The 13,108-nt window shown below is 40.9% G+C and overlaps 2 protein-coding genes across 5 annotated transcripts in view; both read left to right on the forward strand.

Annotated features, from left to right (window-relative positions):
- The first annotated feature begins 7,506 nt into the window (after nt 1–7,506).
- LOC129752542 (contactin) overlaps nt 7,507–13,108 on the forward strand; it is a 110,988-nt gene continuing 105,386 nt past the window's right edge. For all 4 annotated transcript variants that reach the window (XR_008738888.1, XM_055748322.1, XM_055748341.1 and 1 more), the window contains exon 1: nt 7,507–7,525. The gene's annotated coding sequence lies outside the window, so the exon portion shown is untranslated. The remainder of the gene's footprint in view (nt 7,526–13,108) is intronic.
- On the forward strand, nt 8,752–13,014 carry LOC129737730 (uncharacterized protein K02A2.6-like). Its single transcript, XM_055728889.1, has one exon. It carries the CDS (start codon nt 8,752–8,754, stop codon nt 13,012–13,014), a length of 4,263 nt encoding a protein of 1,420 aa, XP_055584864.1.

The following is a 13,108-nucleotide window of genomic DNA, read 5'->3' on the forward strand; positions in this document are numbered from 1 at the left end:
TAATATATCCTAAAATGTTTGTAAATAAGGTGGTAATTAGTCTGAAGGTGTAGCTCTGGAGGTGAGAAAGTTTCCCACAATTCGTCCCTGTTGATTTGATATCCATTTCCATTTCAAATATTTATTTCCATTTTGTTTCCACAGCAAGATAGTAGATTGCCTATACAATTTGATTTTATTTATAGACAAGTGGTTTAACACCACTGTCGGTGGTTTCGGCCAGGTTGTAAGAACCCAGACGATTCTATGGACCGATAGGCGAATCGGTTCGCGACTGTCTTTGTTCCCATTTCCCCTGTTCCTTGATTGCCGGTAACTCAGCAGTTGACAGATCTTACATTGCATAAGCGACCCTTTGAGATACCACCCACCTCCCATGCAACATTAATTTGTTTTTCCCTATCCCGAGAGCTAGAGGGTAACAAGTGATATCTAACTTTGAGAATATTTTTGAGCCTTTAAATTTATTCAAAAGCGTATCAATGAGTGGCAATGGATAATGTTCTCGTTTGATCGCTTGGTTGGGATAACGCATATTAATGCAAAGTCGGACGTCATCAGTTCCTTTCGGAACGACAACCATAGGTGAAATCCACTCTGCTGGTCCATGTACTGGCTCGATCACATCGGTATCCAACATTTGTTGAATTTTCTTATCTACCTTTTCTTCCATGGCTACAGGAATCCTCAAGTATGTTATTTTCCTTGGGACCACTGAACGATCTATTGACAATTTTATTTGTACATTTGGAAACTTCGGAAACGCATTTTGTTTTAGGCCTACATGCTGTACATCCAATCCTACCTTCAAAACTTTCAAATCTTCAGCCGTTCTTTTGCTAAGCAAACATTTGTGTGCCCCTTGTATGACAAAAAATTCAGCATAATTCCTTGGTTTTGATTCGTTTATCGAAATCCAGGCTTCAAATATATTGTTCACTTGCAAAGGTTTCTGAGACGCGTATGCTGTAAATTCTCTGTCACATTGATGCCTCTTTTTAAATAACTTTGCATTACTATCGACAAGTTGCTTCCAAATCTCCTCGGTTACAGTATTTATTGCCGCACCAGAGTCTATTAAAAATGTTACCGGCAATTGATCAATGAAACATGTTATAATCCCACTGCTCGATGCATTCTCCTAGCAAAATAAATCAAGACAATTTTTCAGTTTATTTTTTTTTTTTTTAATTTCGTTAGACAATTTATTTCAAAAGCTTCAAACATGTAATTAGTATTATTATTTAATAACTTCGAAAAGATAATTTTGAAAATGAAATATAAGTTTGTGATAACATAACAGAATACATTATACCTTAACGACAGGCAGACTATCCGTTTGACATGTTCTATTTTGATTGAAATCAGCTTCTGGACCTCCATGTAAAGCATTTGTAACCTCAGATTTTCTCCACGTATAACGACCCGGTTGAGAAGTACCTTGGAAATTTGGACACTTGCGCAAAAAATGTCCTTTTCTCCCACATCTGTTGCAAGCCGCATTTCTTGCCGAGCAACGCTGGTCGCCAACATGATGTCTCCATGATCCACATCCAGCGCATTCACCGCTTTCATATCTACGTTTGAATGGTCTTCGGTTGTACTCATTATTCGTGGTTTGATAATTTCGATAATTCCGGTTGACAGATGACACAAAACCTGGCTCCGATTTAAATGGTAAAATTTTTTCTTTTTGTTTTATTAATACTTCTCGATTCATTGCGTAGTTTATTAACTCATCCAAGGTCATGACATCTTCCATCCCTTTATCCCTGATTTTTTCATCCAATGAACCAATTGTAATCTGATGCAACAACTCTTTTTCAGTACGGTCTCGGAAATCACACCGCGCTGCCTGAGTTCTTAACCTCAGAAGATATCTATTGAAGGATTCTCCGCTAGACTGGCGGAGGGAGCGAAAAACTTCCAATTCAACCCTTTCATTGCGCTTGCCAACGAAGAAGGAGTTCAGTCTTTTGATGGCGTTGTCATATTCAGGAAGTTCTACAGGGGCAAACGGAACTTTAGCTGGCGGTGGATAAAATTCACCTGCAACCGGAGCCAAATGGCAGTAAATTCTCTGCAAACCTCGACCACCTCGAGCCAACATGAATAAAAGCTTCTCATTCTGCGAATCGAAATGCATCAACTGCATGACTAATTCACAAGACCTGTGCCACTCCTCCCATTCAAGACGAAGATTCGATGCATCAACAGTATCATCAAACGGTTCGAAATTGATGAATTTCCCTGCATCCATCTGAAAATTTTTTTTTTATCGTTGGTTTCAAAATCGTTAATAAAATGTGTGTTTTTTTTTTAACTTTTCAATGGAACATCATGAACCAACATAAGTCACGTAATGAAAAATCAAATCAAGAATTGAATCTAACCTCAACCTTTTTATCATTATTTAAATTAATGTAGGTATTAATTGTAACAATTTGAATTACGGTTGAAACGAGAAATAAATAATGACACTTCTTGTAATTTTTTTTTTTGAATTTTTTTTTCAGTTTCTTCATGAAAATGCGATAACTTTTTATTTACCTCTAATTTTCCTTATTATTACTTCCATGACTTCATTTTTTTTTTGCCGCTTCGGTTTTTATTTACCGGACTCGAATCTTTTGATTTCCTCTAAAGCAATTTTGTTTTTGTCTCTTCGGTTTGAACCGGACTCGAATCTTTTTTTTAAATCTATAACCTCTTTCTTCATCTTTTTTTTTTTTTGCCTCTTCGGTCGTCAGCCGGACTTGGATCTTTTATTAATATTCTTCTTATACTTCAAAATTTTCAACCGCAATTACATTACGCTACATACCCAAACTCACTTGTGACTTCTATTGCTTCATAAATTCCAATATATTAACCAATAGGCCGGGCCCCATTCGCGAGCCCCAGCTTCTCATTTCATCCGCCATTTTGAGGCACCATGCATCAATTGAAGATTCGATGGAAAAAGTTGTGGAATTACTGAATAATAATAAATAAAAAAAACTTACCATCGTACCGACTGCACCAAATTGTAGGGATCTCTTCATTTCAATAATTAAAACGCTTTACACCTTTTATAATTTTCACCAATCTTAGGTACACCTTTTATTTTACACGACCACTTCTGTTCGCTATCTGCACTCCACTGACCGTTACACATCTATCGCTTCGGTTCTTTTAGCTTTCTCTGTCACACTCATTTTATAGCAACGAGGGACAACCTACCTAGACTGTGGGTATAATATTATGGCTACACTCTACACCTATATTGCAAAACAGAACACAGCACAACCGACGTGAAGTGTCCGGAGAAGACCCACCAGAACACCTTGAAAGCAGTAATGGCGAAACATGGGCTTACATTCCTGGAAGCCAGAGAAAAATTTACAATACCAACGTCCAACCAGTACAATGCGTTGTTAGAATTTGTAGATTCACCAACCCCACAGGAGAGCTTCACCAAAACAGTTACCAAGAATGTCCCAATGAGAAAGGTGGAAAATAAACGACATCCCATAGCACAACCCGCCTACAAAGTCAACGACGAACTTTCCCGTAAGCGCGCCAGGAGTGATAAAGAGCCAGAGATAACGGGAACCTGTTTAAATAACCCGGAGAGAGTCGGAGACAAGGAACGATGGGTAACAGCACTGACCGCAGGTAAGCGCAAAGAAAATAATACGACAGGAGAACAGTTGGAGATAGTTCAGAAAAAAGTAAGACAGCAGTCGCAGCAATCTGATCCGCAACAACCCAGAAAATACCACCTTATTGACATTCAGGAACACATCATGAGGCTTTACACTGCAATCATGAACGACGCTCAGGCCAAAGGCCAGGTCCGGGAAAACATTAAAGAAATTGCGAAACAATTCTTACCTTTTGATATGATCCATAACCCTGAAATTTTGGAAAATTCTATAACAAACACCCAATAATTTCTGCATTACATTATCCTACACGATTTGATACATATCTTAATAACGTGACTCATAAAAACAAGAGAAAAGCCATCTGAAAATTATACAAATACTATTGTATTACTAAAAACAATCGAAAAAGTACACGCCAAGGAAGTCGCATTAAAAAGGTTTAAGTACGAAAATCTATAAACCTCATCAAATATGCAACATACTAATGCTGGGCATATGGTCTCGTCACCGGTCCCATTGAAACAGTCTGCATCATAGATGCAGCAAGAAAGAAGAAGAAGAAGAACACTGAAAAAATGGAAGATATCTGGTCGAATGCTCAATATGTTGACAAGTTTCATGAGCGACCGGACTTTTCGTGTTGCTTCTAACGGTACAACCTCAAACTTAAGAACTGCCCAAAATGGTGTCCCACAAGGTTCAATTTTATCAGTAAGCTTGTTTCTAATTGCAGTGCAACCTATTTTTTCAGTTATCCCAATAAATGTACAAATACTTTTGTATGCAGACGATGTGCTACTCGTGGCAAAGGGACAAAACTCAGGTGAAGTACGAAGACAACTAAGAAATGCCGTCAAAGCTGTGAATGGCTGGGCATCAAATGTTGGTTTTAGTATAGCTCCAAAAAAATGCAATTTAATGCACTTATGCGATATTCCTCACCGCAAACGCGGTCGAGCTATTAAAATAAATGGCATCACCATTCCACGTGTTCGCAAAATGAAATTATTGGGAATTGTTTTTGATCAGAAAATGAATTTTTTGCAGCATTTCTCTGCTGTAAAAGAAAGCTGCATTAAAAGACTCAACGTCCTAAAAATACTAGGTAGCCGTCTTAAGAGAAGCAACCGTAATACGCTGATCAGTGTCGGGGAATCTATCGTTGTTTCCAAAATGCTTTTCGGAATAGTCTTAACTAGTTTGCATGGAGAGGATCTTGAGCCCTGTGTACAACCAGATGATTCGTCTAGCCTCCGGTGCTTTCCGCACAAGCCCTGTCGATTCAATCATGGCAGAGGCAGGTCGGCTTACCTTTAGAAACAAAATGATAGAGCGCCTTTCTGTAACGTCAGTCCGGCTGATGGAAAAAGGGGTGAGAAGTAATGATTTTTTGTTAATCAAACGCTCAAATGAACTACTGAAAAGCTTAACGAATTTAACCATTCCGAATATATGCACACCATTAAGGCTATCTGACCGTCAATGGTATTTGAAAGCGCCTTGCATAGACAACTATATGCGATGGAAAGTTAAAGCAGGTAATCCAAGTCTCCAAGTGGTTACGTATTTCAACGAAATGATAGAAACGAAATATAGAAATTACCACCATATGTACACTGATGGATCCAAACTTGGTGATGACATCGGATCAGCTGTTGTTGGCTGGGAGGTAGAACTCTGCTGCTCGCTTCCTAATTCGTGCAGCATCTTTTCTGCAGAGGCGTATGCACTTAAAATTGCAGCTGAGAATTCTCAACCACGCACCATTATTTTCACGGACTCGGCTAGTTGCATCGACGCCCTGTCGAAAGGACACACAAGACACCCTTGGATATTGGATGCAGAAAAGGCTTTGGTTGAAAACAACGTGACTGTTGCATGGGTTCCCGGTCACTGTAGCATTCCAGGAAACGAGAAAGCTGACTACTGGGCAAACGAAGGAAGGAAAAAGTCCCCATTAACTATACCAGTTCCAGCAGCAGACGCTATCCGCTCGATTAAATCCTGGATAAAAGAAGCATGGCAAGCAAAGTGGAATCAATCAAACAACCTTTTGCGACGTGTGAAACCAGACGTTTATGCTCACTCGGACAGAAAATGTGCATCCGAACAACGATTATTAACACGGCTACGAATTGGTCATACTAGGTTGACCCACAGCTTCTTAATGGAACGATCAATACCACACGCAGCGAAAAGGTTTTTTATTTCAAAGGAAAGTGCCGCAAAAACAAAGGATTTTTTCCTTTGGTTTTGGGACAAATAAAAAAAATTTTGGTTCAAAAGCATTTTCCTTTGTTTCAAAGAATTTTTCTTTTGAAAAATCTTTGAATCAAAATCTTAATACTTTGAAACAAAAAACAGTTTCATTTGATACAAAGTTGTTTTCGTTCGCCACAATGTTATTTAGATTTAGATTTAAAAAGATTGGTTCATTGAACCATTTTCCATTTATTCCAATTGGAGGACATATTTCCTGTTGTTTTGAAATTCCTATTAGGAATTTCAAAAAATAAAAAGGAAGAAATTTATATGTTAAATTTATTTTTATTTACAACAGATGAAACACTTGGCCACAAACTAGTTCACTAAAATCGATCCGGTCCAAATTTTTGTCGACCTGACCGCTGTATTTGGAGCGGTGTCATCGTGCGCAGCTTTCATCTCGGTTGAGGCATCTACGGAAACCATCCTTCGGCTCTGGTTCTGTAAAAACGCAATCACTTATAGAAAATCTTCGATATTCACTCTTTAATTAACATACTTACCATACTTCATCCTGAATCCTTCTAATATAGCTAACTCTGACCTACATTTTCACACGACCGGCCAAACTTGATTCGATTTTTCGGTTTTGTATTCTTCTTGCAAGGCAAATCAAAATATCTTTTGAATCAGTTTTTATTTAAAGGAATCATTTCTTCAAGTTAAAAACATTTTCCTTTGGTTCAAAAAAAGTTGACTTTGTTTTAAAAGAACTAAGCTCAATTAACATTTATTTAGAATCAAAGTATTTGCTTAAATTCAAAATCCAAAAATATTTAGTTCAAAGAATTAATTCTTTGTTTCAAAAAATATTTTTTTGAATCAAAAACAAAAGTTTTTGGTTCAAATAAAACAGGAGTTAGATTCAAAAAAAATGAATGTTTTGAAACAAAATCATTTTTGTTTTGGTTCAAAAGCCTAGTTTTCTCTGCGTGCACCAAATTGCACCTTTTGCGGAGTTCGATTAACGGTTCAACACATACTGGTTGATTGTCGAGGATATGATGAGGCCCGCCTTTCATGTGGGATGGAAGGAGATTCAATTTTTGACATCCTTTTGAATAGGCCAGATAGAGAAGATAATGTTATTAAATTTATCAAAATATGTAAACTTACGGATAAGCTATGAATTGTAAACTTAACTTGTAACTTATTGAGACACGAAAGCCATATTAATGGTAAAATGTCTTTAATGATAATAATAATAATAACCTTAAAAATATCCGTTTTCCATCGAAATTGTTCCTTTTAATACTTAAAGAAAGAATCTCATTCACTTTTGGTCAAATCGGGGTTTTTTAACCATTTTCTACCTTTAGCAAACGGTTAAAAAATAACCATAATCCAAGTTCTCATCGAAATCTCATTTTATGAGTTTTCACTGAAAACTCATAAAACGACTTGATCCACAAAACTTCGATTATGGTTATTTTTCAAGCATTAATGGTTCAATATGGCCGAGCGTGTATTGCATATCAGCACCAACACGTGAAAAGGGTCTATGTTCATTTATGACGTTTCGAGAAAAACGCGTTTGAAAATTTTGCAATCTGTTTTAAATCGCTAATTTAAATTCACGAGGAATCTTCCAAATCTATGTGGTCAAAACGGTGCGTAGGATCATTCTAAATATGTTTTTATCGATACGACGGTGTTATCATGAAAAAATAGCTCGCAATTGTTTAGAGACCCTAGCTGGAGTATGAAATTCGTCTAAATGTTTTATACCAAGGAATATTTAAAGAAGGTAGTGTCGAGGCAGCCTTGCTTTAGTATTAGTACACACTGCGACGTCACAATCACGAAAAATCTGTTAATTTACTAGGAAATTTGTCTTTTTCTTTGATAATTTGAAGAATTTGCTGGAAATGTTCCACTTTTAATACCTGTTATTCTAGAAGGATTCTTACTCTTCAAGATTGGTACGAAAAAAGTGGGATTTTCGAGTAATTTTTGCATGAAATAGACCATCTAAGTTCGAAAAAATGGTGGATTTTCCCTACTCAAATTTGCAAAATTTTAAAATTAGTTCAAATTCTTCCATGAAAATGATCAAGTCAGTGCAGTTTAAGATCCTTATTACAAAAAAGTTATCAAAAAACAAACTTTTATATAAAACCAATATTATTTATTCGCATTTTAGTAAATCGAGTTAACAATAATCAATTGATGTTAATTGTTCTACATAAGAATTGAATATGGTAAACCGATTGGATAAAAATCATGACAATCAGTTGCACACTCAATAACTACCTGCTAGACCTTTTTAAAGTAGATTTTATCTTCGTTTTTGAACGTTTTAGCATCAAGATGACATTGCGTTCATTATTAAAATGAGAAAAAAACATAATGCAATCTTCAAAGGATCAGAAAATTTCATAACATAGTGAAATAGAAGTCTAACAACACAATCAAAATGAAATTGGAATTCATTTTCGTTCTAAAACATGTTTTTCTTTGAAATTTCTACCATTCGCATATAAATTTTCGATACTGTTGGATGGACCCCTCATCCGAGCCATGGTTACCCATCGGTGACTCATCATGTGACAGACGTCACACTGAAGGAAGTCGCCATCTCTGTCGTGTAGGAGTACTGTCATCGAGACACGTTTTAGAAGCACATTATTATACACCAGTTTATCGGCATGAGTCCACTTAAAGTTTTTATAATTGTCATTTTTAATAAAGTTTATTTTGTATCTCTTGTTGCGTAAAACCTGCTTTTCATTTCGCAACAAAGTGGCGACGAGTATTTGCAAGTCGGTTTTTTTGCATAATCGGTCGAGTTTCGGGAAAATAACGTTTTCTCCGGGAGTGATTCTTCGAGGTTAGAATGACGGACAATCAACCACCACCAGTGCCGGGATCAAGCGCTTTTTCGTTCCAACAAGCGCTGGCCCAAATCCTCCAGCAACAGCAACAACTGTTTTCAAAGTTGTCCGAACAGCTGGATGCCACTAAGCGCTGTTTTAAGGAATTGTCCCGTGATGATGTTGCCCTAGAATCACTAGCGAGTAACATCACAGAGTTCAACTACGATCCAGACCAGGGTTGTACCTTCGATGCCTGGTTCTGCCGTTACTCCGAGCTGTTCGACAAAGATGCAGCGAAACTCGACGACGCTGCAAAAGTGCGGCTTTTAATGAGGAAGCTAAGCCCCGCCGCGCATGAGCGGTACACTTCGTTCGTCCTTCCAAAACTGTCGAAGGAGTTCAGCTTTGCGGAAACCACCGAAACGCTGAAAAAGCTATTCGGATCTCCTGTCTCCGTATTTCATCGGCGATTCCAATGCCTTCAAACGGCAAAAGAAGATTCGGAGGACATTTTGGCGTATTCCTGTAAAGTGAACAGAATGTGTGTGGATTTTAAGTTATCAGACATCTCTGAAGAACATTTTAAATGTCTGATATTTGTTTGTGGACTCAAATCGCCCAAAGACACTGACATCCGGATGCGCTTAATAAATAAATTAAACGAATCTGCTGATGTGACGTTGGCGAAAATTGTGGAAGAAAGCCGGAATCTCATGAACCTTAAAAGTGATAATGTGATGGTCGAGAAACTCTCACAACCGGCAGTGAACTCAGTGAATAAAAGTGATAGCAAGTTTCCGAAACAACACCGAAAGTCATCCAGTGATTTCGGAAACAAAACTACCACCGATCAACCGCGGAGTCCCTGCTGGGCATGTGGAGGCATGCACTTCGCGAATGAGTGCCATTTTCGGGATCACCAGTGTCGTGAGTGCGGGAAAAAAGGCCACAGGGAAGGCTACTGTGCCTGCTTTCTCGGGAAATCGGCTGGAAAACAAAAAAGTGCAAAACACAAGAAGTCAACGAAAGTGGTGTCGATAAACGCAGTCAACCGCAGTAGGAAATATGCGGAGGTGTTGATAAATAATGTCCCAGTTCGGCTGCAGGTCGACTCTGCTTCGGACATAAGTGTAATCACCGAGGCATTGTGGAAGCAGATCGGCAAACCTGCCGCCCACCCACCATCATGCCAGGCGATAACAGCATCGGGCGATCCTCTACCGCTCGCTTCGGAATTCTGGTGTGATGTAAACATAAACGGCACTTCCAAACGAGGTTTATGTTACGTCGCTTCTCCGAAAGTGAACCTATCCGTACTGGGCACCGATTGGATAGAGATGTTTGGCTTGTGGGACGTCCCGTTTAACACGTTCTGCAATCAAGTAACCAGCAGCAAAGATCCATCGTCCAAAATCGTGGCAGATCTGCAATCTAAGTTCTCCGAAGTGTTCACCAGTCGTATGGGTCTGTGCACCAAGACCAAAGTGCAGTTGTCACTCCGTGGAAATCCGAAACCAGTGTTCCGTGGTAAACGCCCCGTATCCTACAGCATGGAAGGTGTTGTTGAGGATGAAATCCAGCGCTTAGTCAATCTCGGCGTCCTGCAGCCGGTCGATTTTTCGGACTGGGCCGCGCCGATTGTGGTCGTCCGCAAACCAAACGGTACCGTTCGCATCTGTGCCGACTTCTCCACAGGACTCAACAGTGTGCTGGAAGCAAATCAAAATCCACTTCCTTTGCCAGAGGATATATTCACCAGCATGTCCGGTTGTCGATTTTTCACTCACATCGACCTCTCGGACGCCTATCTTCAAGTCCAGGTGGACGAAAATAGCCAGCATCTCCTCACCATAAACACCCACAAAGGGTTGTTCCGCTTCACACGACTTTCTCCGGGTATCAAATCTGCCCCGGGAGCATTCCAGCAGATAGTCGATGCCATGCTAAGCGGATTTCAGTGCACTCGTGGCTACTTGGATGATCTTCTGGTTGGAGGAAAATCGGAGGACGAACTGAACCGGAACGTACACCAGGTTCTAAGCCGACTCCAGGACTACGGTTTCACGGTTCGCATTGAAAAGTGCCGGTTCAATATGCGACAAATCAAATATCTGGGACAGATCCTCGACACCGATGGTATTCGGCCCGACCCGGATAAGGTTTCCGCCATTGCAGCAATGCCAGCACCGCACGACGTACCGACACTCCGCTCATACCTGGGGGCGGTAAATTATTACTCCAAGTACATCCCCGAAATGCGCCAGCTGAGATTTCCCATGGACCAACTTCTGAAAACAGGAGTCAAGTGGGAGTGGAGTGGCGCGTGTCAACAAGCGTTCGACCGATTTAAAAAGCTTCTACAATCGCCGCTCGCTCTCACCCACTACGACCCGAAGCAGGAAATAATAGTCTCGGCCGACGCATCATCAGTGGGCATTGGTGCACGAATCGCTCACCGTTTCCCCGACGGGACTATTAAAGCTGTTTGTCACGCTTCCCGCAGTTTGACCCCGGCTGAAACCAATTACAGCCAGATTGAAAAAGAGGGTCTAGCTTTGATTTTCGCCGTGACACGCTTTCATCGAATGCTGTTTGGGAGGCACTTTACTCTCGAGACGGATCACAAACCACTGTTGGCCATCTTCGGATCCAAAAAAGGAATCCCTATCTACACAGCCAACAGACTGCAGAGGTGGGCGTTGACATTGTTGTTGTACGACTTCACCATACAGTACGTTTCGACTGATAGCTTCGGGCATGCAGACGTTTTGTCTCGGTTGATCAACACGCACATTCGACCAGACGAAGAGTTTGTTATTGCGTCAATTGAGCTGGAGAAGACCATCCATTCCGTCGTTCAACAATCCTTGGAGGTGTTACCGTTAACTTTCAAGGCTATTCAAGCGGAAACACAATCCGATCCGATACTCAGGCAAGTTCTACGTTTCGTCCAGCAGGGCTGGCCGAAAAGTAAATCGGATCTCAGCGACACACAACTCCAGCAATTCTACTTGCGTCGCGATGGCCTGTCTTCTTCTTCGGGGTGCCTGACCTATGGAGAAAGGTTAGTTATTCCAGCGAAATTCCACAAGAAAATTCTCCACCAGCTGCACAAAGGCCACCCAGGTGTGGATCGAATGCGTTCGATCTCCAGAAACTACGTATATTGGCCTGGTATCGACGACAGCATCGCTCAACTTGTTCGCGCCTGCACCGAGTGCGCTAGTGTAGCCAAAACCAACAGAAAAACAACTCTTGAATCCTGGCCAGCTCCCACCAAACCCTGGCAAAGGATTCACATCGACTATGCTGGGCCAGTCGATGGTATGTATTATTTGATTCTCGTCGACGCGTTCAGCAAATGGCCCGAGGTAGTCCCAACTAAACGGATCACTACGGCTGATACTTTAATCATCCTCCGTAGTATTTTCGCCAGATTTGGCATGCCGGAAACCCTGGTTAGCGACAACGGTCGGCAATTGGTCAGCGAAGAATTCGAGCGATACTGCGAAGTGAATGGAATTTTGCATCTAAAAACACCACCATTCCACCCGCAGTCTAACGGACTTGCTGAACGTTTTGTCGACACGTTCAAAAGGACACTGAAGAAAATTACAGCAGGGGGAGAGGTCCTAGCAGAAGCCATAGACACTTTTCTTCTTTGTTATCGCTCCACCCCGTGTCGCGGTGCACCGGATGGAAAAACGCCAGCTGAAGTTCTTTTGGGTAGGCCAGTGCGCACGTCTCTCGACTTACTCAAACCACCGTCCCAGTACTTTTCGAAAACCACCAAGCAAGATCAGCAGTTTAATCGAAAACACGGTGCCAAGGCCAGAAGCTATGAACGTCAGGACCTGGTCTGGGCAAAAGTCTACGAAAACAACTCCTGGTGCTGGGAACCGGGTCAAATTTTAGAAAGAGTAGGAAATGTAATCTACAACGTATGGCTCCCACAGAAATCAAAACTAATTCGATCGCACTGCAACCAGATGAGGCAACGGTGCGAGTCTGCAGAAGAATCAATTAAGTCCAAGTCCTCGGCCAGAATCCCACTATCTATTTTACTCGATTCTTGGGGTTTGTCCGAGTCGAATTCGGTTCCAGAAGACAACAACGAAGTTCGAACTAACTCTGGTTTAATACCTGCTCTCGTACAACAGGAAATGGAATCAACTACCAGACCACATCGTAGGCAGCCTCACCCAGCTAATCCGCCCATACCTCGCCACTCTTCGAGGACCAGAAGAGCACCAGTGCGTTATGAGCCGTATCACCTGTATTAAAAGGGGGAGGTGTTGGATGGACCCCTCATCCGAGCCATGGTTACCCATCGGTGACTCATCATGTGACAGACGTCACACTGAAGGAAGTCGCCAT

This window comes from Uranotaenia lowii, chromosome 1, assembly GCF_029784155.1.
Source record: "Uranotaenia lowii strain MFRU-FL chromosome 1, ASM2978415v1, whole genome shotgun sequence".
Lineage (NCBI taxonomy): Eukaryota > Metazoa > Arthropoda > Insecta > Diptera > Culicidae > Uranotaenia > Uranotaenia lowii.

Coding starts and splice junctions, on each gene's coding strand:
- LOC129737730 (XM_055728889.1), top strand. CDS start 8,752: ATGACGGACAATCAACCACCACCAGTGCCGGGATCAAGCGCTTTTTCG.